Below are 7,333 nucleotides of genomic sequence, written 5' to 3' on the forward strand. Positions count from 1 at the left end.
GGAAAACATTTTTATTTAGAGTTTATATTTTCCTTTACAGACAGCCTGCTGAACTATTGTTTATTTAAACCTTAACAATATTAACTTAAATTATCTCTTGTTATTGAACGTAGCCTATCTGTTTCCTTTTTATTATACATCATTTCCTGGCCTAATTGTTTAACTACTTTGAAACTAAACAGTTTTTTTTTTAAAGACAATTATGTTCGGGGTGGCGACGGGCGATCGGGCGGATGTTCGGGGCCCAGTGCGAGGTGTGGTGCGTAAAGGGTTCAACGACAGGGTAGGCGGCGTCGGGCATGGGGAGCGCGCCTCCCCAACGGCGTGAACGGGCCCGACACGTATCGCGTAGTTGGGGAAGGGGCGCGGTGCGGGGTAGCCGTTGTGGGCCCGGGCACGTGCCAGGGCCGGGGGGGCGGTGAGCGGCGGGGAGGGCGGGCGGTCGGAGAGCGCCAGCGAGGCGCTGCTCGCGGGGGTTTCGGCGGGCGCCGGAGTGGAAGCGTCGGACCGGGACGAAAGGTAGGGACGAGCGCGGGGGTCAATGGGACGGGAGTGGGAACCGCGGCGGGAGGCAGGGGGGGAGGGTTCCGATGGTGGCAGGCAAGAGGGGGCGAGACGGGCGGGCTTCGGGCTGTCGGATCGAGGGCGGTTCCGCTAGGGCGCCGGTTGGCGAGTTGATTGAGGGAGCTCGGGTACACTGGTGTCGCTGGTTCGGTGTATGGAATGATTGCGGAGACTCGGCAGGCCGGGGGGGGACGGGGCTGCAGGCGGAGGTGGGTGTTCGGCGGGTGCAGGACCCGGGAAGGGGGTCGCGACGAGGGGCATGGAACCGGCGACTCGACGTACGGATCTGGGTTGAGGGGAGCTGTAGTACAGCAGGCGTAGGAGGTGTCTCGATGCAAAGTTCGGTGATCAGTGGAGAGAAGGCGGTGGAGCGTGGCGGGCGATTGCGGGGGTCGGGACGGTGGATGGCTGAGGGCGGTGATCGCGATTGCACGTGTGAGCCCAGGGGGTGGAGACTGTGGGTTGCACCCTGAGTCAGGGCTGCTGGTGGTGTACGGTGCGCTTAAGATAGTCCGGGGCGTGAGCGGGCTACGTACTCATGCGGGTACGTCGGCGTCACGTGTGAGGGAGGCCGGAAGCGGCAGGCCGTGTGGGCAGGCAAGGCCCGGAGACCGCTCGTGCGGTTGGCGGTACGCGAACGGATGTCAGGCGGCGTCTGTTACCTGGCAAGGCTGAAAGGGGGAAATTATGTATTCGGCGCTGTGCGACCGGAGTAGTGTCGGGCAGGTAGGTTCGGAGGGGGCGTCAGTTGCGACGACGGAAGCGCGGGGCGGCTCTTTTCGGGAGGTTGAGGTCGTGGCCGGTGCGTTCACAGTTCTAACGTGGCACTTGCGGAGGCTTAGGTATGGGGCGCGGTGATTGTGGGAGGCGGCGGGGTGCGGCGGTTCGTTGGGGTGCGTGGTATGAGCGATGATGACGGGAACGGGTATTAAGGGGTCCACCTTGAGAGGTTGATCGGCGTGTTTCCCCGGCTAGTAAGTAAGGCGCGGGGCTCCCGTTGAATTGCGATGGGCCGGTGGGTGGCCGGGGAGCGGGAGTAGGTAGTGGGACTCGCGACCTCGGAACTGTAGGCGGGGAGACCCCAGAACCGACTATATTTTTTTGCTGACAAGAAACATGCTTATGTTTAGTGATCAGGATTATAATTTGATTATTTATAATGTCCTGCTCAAGATCTTTTACACTAAAAAACACAAACGTGCTAAACCGTATCGTTGAGTCAGCCTTTTTTTCTTTTAGTTTAGAACGGTTCCTATCACTCCTATAACACCATTGTGGTGGGAGGGTATATTACCTCACTATCGCAGCTCTCTCTAAGTCTCCTAAGGTACATGAATCTTACCGCAGTGAAGGTGTTAAATGAGCATTGTTAGAAAAAAAGATTTGAAAGATAAACAATCCATTAGAATGGATAGTGGTCCACATCATCTTATTTATGCCTATCGTAAAGTTATATTATAAAATATAATAATATATATATATAATATATATATAAATATCATATATATGAGTATGCATATACACAAAGTCAGCCCACCTTAGTTAAACTTTGTAAAAGACCTATAAAGTGGCTTTAGAGCAGTCGCAACCATTCAATATCTTTTACACAAACAAAAGCACACGACTCCATTCCCAGGCCAAAACAAAACATATTATTAGAGTGCCTTAGATTGAAACTTGCTAATATAACATTGTGGCCCTATACTAATAGACCGTAATAATTAAATAAAGCTTACCTTCCTGTATAACTAACTAATCTTACTACATTTTTATACTTACACAATATAAGTAAAAAAGTATGAATGTTCTACATCCCATGAGTGACTACGCGCGGAAAATGGAAATATACTCCTCCAAATTGTTTTGAAATCATTTTTCAAAATTCCATAAAAATTTAACCCTCTTGAGTACTGAAGCAATCTTTTAAAATTGCAATTTAGACATTACGCTGCAAGTGAATAGAATCCACTGTAGAATGTCAACACCATGCCAAGATGATTAATCACTATACTATGTCAACACCATGCCAAGAGTGATTAATCCACTATACAATGTCCAACACCATACCAAGATGTGAATTAAATCACTGTAGAATGGTCCAACTCTTTGCTAAGAGTTGGATTTAATCACTGTGAAAATGTCAACACTATGCCTACGAGTGAGTTTAATCCACTGTGAAAACGGTCCAACACTACACCAAGACTGGGGTTATATTATTAACACACTTCATAAGTTGCAACACTATCACTCACAAGTATGTGGGTAATCTCATAAGATCACGTATCCACCCAATATTCGTGTACGCTTTAAAATTGGCAAAAATTGCGTTGCCTAAATAAACCGACCTTCAAAAGGTAATTAATGATTTAAATTTTCCATTTTTAAGGGTAAAGAATTCAAGTTCATGTCGTTATATTAAACCCACATGGAAAAATTATTATTAATTAAAATGTAATAATACGAGTCTAATAAACTTAATAAGATATTCATTTATGAAGAATTTTCCATTTAAACATCTTTTTCTATTTTTAATATTGAAAACAATAAAATACTAGATATTTTTTTTATAATTTCAATTTAGATCAAAATCATATTTATTTGATCTAAAACACAAAGCTAATTTCTCTTAAAGCACTGAAAACAAAATACCGCCATGAAATACTTTTTTTCATTTTTTCTCCTAATCAACTGATTAAGGTAATGACACATGTTAAAATCATATCTGCATTCTTTGTGTTTTCGTGTATAAGATACAAAATGAAGGCACAAATGGTAGATCCCAAATGACGTTCCAACCAACTAAACTTCCAGAATTCCAGGGTAAATTCTGTGTAAATGAGAAATACTATAACCTAAATACCTTTGGGTTGTAGTTAGTCACAGGCAAGAGAATAACTCATCCAATTGTTAATAAATTGAGAGCACGGAAGAGTAAGCGCTTCTGCACTGCCATCTGTGGAGTGGGAGATCAGATAAAACAATAATTTGAACGGTTACAATAAACATTCCGTGTCCACAGCCCTAGCCCCGGTCGTCAGTACTAACTGAAATTTACCCCCCACCCCCCCGGAATCTCGACAACAACGGTCCGTAATGAATGATTTATCTCCTGCGTAACTAATACAATCAAGTATAACAATATAAATTGACCGTTGGCTTTTATTTTTTAATGTTTTTTAATCCCTGTGATTTTAATGTATTTTAGTAATGTTGGTTGTCGTTTTATATGAGGTTTCAAAATTTTTTGATCTCAGTAGACACATGAGTAACGTAATTTGCTTGCAAAAGTAATGGACAATTTCATAAGAAATGCAGCAGTACTCTGTGGGGGTGTTTGCATCTCCCCTCCGCCGCCTTGGCAACCGTGTGGGGTTTGTGAACCCCTGTCGCTGTGGTTGCCTCAAGGCCTAATTCCCGACAGAAACCAATCATCCCATTCCCCCCTCGTTCATGTATCCTGCAGGCGACTCCACTCTTTGCAGAACTCAAAGAGAGCTACCTACCCTCTAATTCAGTTACGTCCATAATTAAGTTTGACTCCTGCGACCTCATTAAAGTTACGATATTACCTAACCGAGCATTATATCACCCCTCGGACGGTAATATTCACGTCAGAAAATCCACGAAAAAATAAAATGTTGAGACCAAAGCTCTTTTTATTTTTGTTGAAATTGCTTGCACACACCCAACTAAAAGTTATTTGCTAAACTCTCCTTGTTAATATCGCACGCTTTTACAGAATTAATAAATACAAGAAATCGTCGAGCATGACAAAATATATTTAGGTTTTATGCTTACACTTTTTGTGTCTTTGCAATTATCCAGGTTTCTCTGTTCACCGCCGAGTAGAAACGTTGTTGACAGAATCAAATTAAGGACAAACTATAATGGTAACCTATTTAAATTTCAATCATATGTTACATCCAAATTCCAATAAACACATTAAATGATGCAGTGTATTGAAGCTAGTATCGTAATAGGCTGGAGCTACCCTTTCGAATCCCAGCCATTTTTTTAAAAATATCTACCCCAAAAATCCCCACTATTCACTGTAAGGGAACTACTAAAAATCCCAGCACCGATTTGCCCGTTTTGCAGAACTTTGCAAAAAAATTATTTTTAAACTTATTTTTCAACAGATTATAATGATTTCTTTTTCTTTTTATTCAGCCATGAAATATACTACATTATAGTTAGTGTAAAAAACATGCATTCATGCAATAAATTATACTCATTATAGAACACATTAGCTTTACCTGAAAAAAAAATTCCGAGAAACTTTGGACTTTGTTGTCAAAAGAGGTACAAACACAAATTTTTTAGGCACGTATATTGTCATTGCACAATAAATTACACATAAACATAAACATACACAACAAATTTTGTCATTTATATTCCAACTACTAAAAAAAATACAGGTTTTTTTTATTATTATCACGTTTTTCAGAAATTGTACTTTTTCTCAGTATTACAAGAAAAGGCTTAACTAAATGTATAGGCCTAACATTAAATAAAAAATGGACTGAGATAAAATAAATTCAATGTAAAGAATTGATTTACAGATATATAGTTATTGGAGAAACATTCTAAATATATTACAAAAAACAAAAAAACATTACTTATTTAGCATTTGTGGCGCGGATAGCATTTTGGATGCAAGCCTTTCTTGCAATTTCGACAAATAAAAGTGGATTTCCTTCTTTTCCCCCCCTTACTAGTGCTTGCTGCACTACACTCACAGCAGTTCTTTTCTTTTCTATTTGGTAATTTTATAAAAAATTCATTAACAGGTTGAGGAGCATCACCAGCACCACATTCTCTGTCCGAGTTGCTTTCATTCCCAGGTCTACTCTCCTTCACATCAAACCACTCACTGCTCAGCTGATTAATTAGAGACACAGTAAAATGTAATCTAGACATAGGGTTGGTTGTATTCTCTTTATACAGGATGTATGCATTCAACACCATACGCCCATTATATTAAAAGTAATTTTTTTCCAAAATTTTAAAGTTTTTCTGTCACTGAGGTACTGGTGGAGCATCTGATCATTGCTGTCAACCCCTCCCATATAGTCATTATAGGCCCTTATAATTGTTGGTTTATTTGTAATGTAAACCTTGTTTCCCCTTTTTTTAGATCTTTGTCCATTAGATGCCTTTGAATTGGTTGACAGCAAGAGCACAGGTTTCTTGTTGCTTTTTCTTTGCCTGTAGCCTAACATCAGCATGTAGTTCTTTCTTTTGTACTTTCTCTCACCCACATTGTACTTACTCAATATGTTGGGAGGGATGCCCTTTCTATTTCTACGAAGGGTTCCTGTTAAAAATGTCAATTTTGAATACAAATCTTTAGCCAAATTCAAGGAAGTAAAAAAGTTGTCACAAATAAATGGTAGCCTTTGTTCAAATAACCTGGTTCTAAAAGTTTCATGACCACTGTGTAGCCTAGACCTGTTGTTCTGTTCCTTTGCCCTTCAGGACCTTTGGCACCTTGATATACAAAGAAGTTCAGGCAATAATGACTCAGAGCATCGCATAACACCCAGAGCTTAACGCCAAACCTATGGTGTTTCTTTGGCATGTATTGCATTAAAGGATTGTGGCATTTTGTTGCGATTATGCTTTCGTCAATAGACAGGTTTTCCCCTGGAGTGTAGTAAAATTTAGAAATGTTGTTCATGTGGTCAATGAGTGGTTGGACTCGGGCACATGGGTCGTAACCCGGTTCCTTGGGTTTGGGCAAGTTTGTTGTATCTACCAAATGAAAGAAAGATAATATTTCCTGGAATCGGTTTCTGGTAAACATTCTACTATACCATGAGCAGTGCTGAGCTTCACATTTCCACCAATAGCTAGGAATTGATGGCTTCTTATTTAGTCCCATGTTTAGAAGTACGGTTACGAAGGCTTTCATTTCTGCAACTGTAACACGCTGCCATATACGATGGCTTTCATCTGGTCCTTTTAGTAGGTTTAGAGCCGATATTAGTCTTCTCAGCATACATGTTTGTGTACTTGACAAGTCTTTCCCACAAACTTATAGTAAAGAAAAGCCTAAAGTAAGCTACAGCAGGAGAGTTGCAAGGTGGACAATGTTTTACACCTGGCGATTCCTGAAATGAAAACCTATGTGGATATTCCAAATCATTGTCTTCATTGACATCAAACCCAGTCTTCCTCATCATCCCCAATATCAGTATCACTTCCACTATTAGGTACAGGTGGTCTAGGTACAGGAGGCCTAGGTACATGTCTAACCCCAGATGGCCTGTTTGTTGGATTGGTTACAGATGAGTTTTCATTATCATCTGTATCACTAGATGACAAAAGCTGTCCTACATTAGCCCTACTTGTGGATGGTGTATTTACATCAAGTACCGGTTCATAAGTAGGGTCGTCATCTGTGTCATCAATATATGAACTGCTCTCACTACCTGAATCAGCTTCTGATGAATCCTCACCAAAACTGTCCTCTTCTACAATACGCCGAACTGTATTGTCACTAAGTGGCGACCTTGCACGCTTCATTTTACAAACATAATGCAAAAATAACCAACTACTATTATGCAATAAGTCGAACAACAACGCCAAACTCACTCCACAACAAACTGCGACAATAAACTGCGTAGTCATTCACAGCTGGCCGGCACAGAGAAATGAGTTGCAACGCCACGTTGATTATACGTCGTATAGTGCTAGTAATGTACTGTATAAAAGTTCAGTTCACAACTTTATTGGAAAGATTGATTCTTTATGATCATTTTGATAT

At 41.4% G+C, this 7,333-nt stretch overlaps 1 protein-coding gene across 1 annotated transcript; it reads right to left on the minus strand.

Annotated features, from left to right (window-relative positions):
- Positions 1-272: 272 nt before the first annotated feature.
- Positions 273-7,092, minus strand: LOC124374758 (pollen-specific leucine-rich repeat extensin-like protein 1). The gene is made up of 4 exons (XM_046832913.1): positions 6,733-7,092; positions 5,304-5,445; positions 1,506-1,668; positions 273-1,065 (listed from the first exon to the last, which is right to left on the minus strand). The coding sequence occupies exons 1-4, from the start codon at positions 7,090-7,092 to the stop codon at positions 273-275; spliced, it is 1,458 nt and encodes a 485-aa protein (XP_046688869.1).
- Positions 7,093-7,333: the final 241 nt, after the last annotated feature.

The sequence above is a fragment of the Homalodisca vitripennis genome, unplaced genomic scaffold (genome assembly GCF_021130785.1).
Source record: "Homalodisca vitripennis isolate AUS2020 unplaced genomic scaffold, UT_GWSS_2.1 ScUCBcl_9954;HRSCAF=18618, whole genome shotgun sequence".
In the NCBI taxonomy this organism is placed as follows: Eukaryota; Metazoa; Arthropoda; class Insecta; order Hemiptera; family Cicadellidae; genus Homalodisca; species Homalodisca vitripennis.

What these genes read in the sequence shown, in the direction of transcription:
- LOC124374758 (XM_046832913.1), bottom strand. Translation starts at nt 7,092, where the DNA reads ATGAAGCGTGCAAGGTCGCCACTTAGTGACAATACAGTTCGGCGTATT. An exon ending in TAGAAAAGAAAAGAACTGCT is followed by an intron (nt 1,669 to 5,303) that starts GTGAGTGTAGTG and finishes GTTTCTTGTCAG; the next exon opens with CAAAAAAATATAGTCGGTTC. An exon ending in ACGCCGATCAACCTCTCAAG is followed by an intron (nt 1,066 to 1,505) that starts GTGGACCCCTTA and finishes GACTATCTTAAG; the next exon opens with CGCACCGTACACCACCAGCA.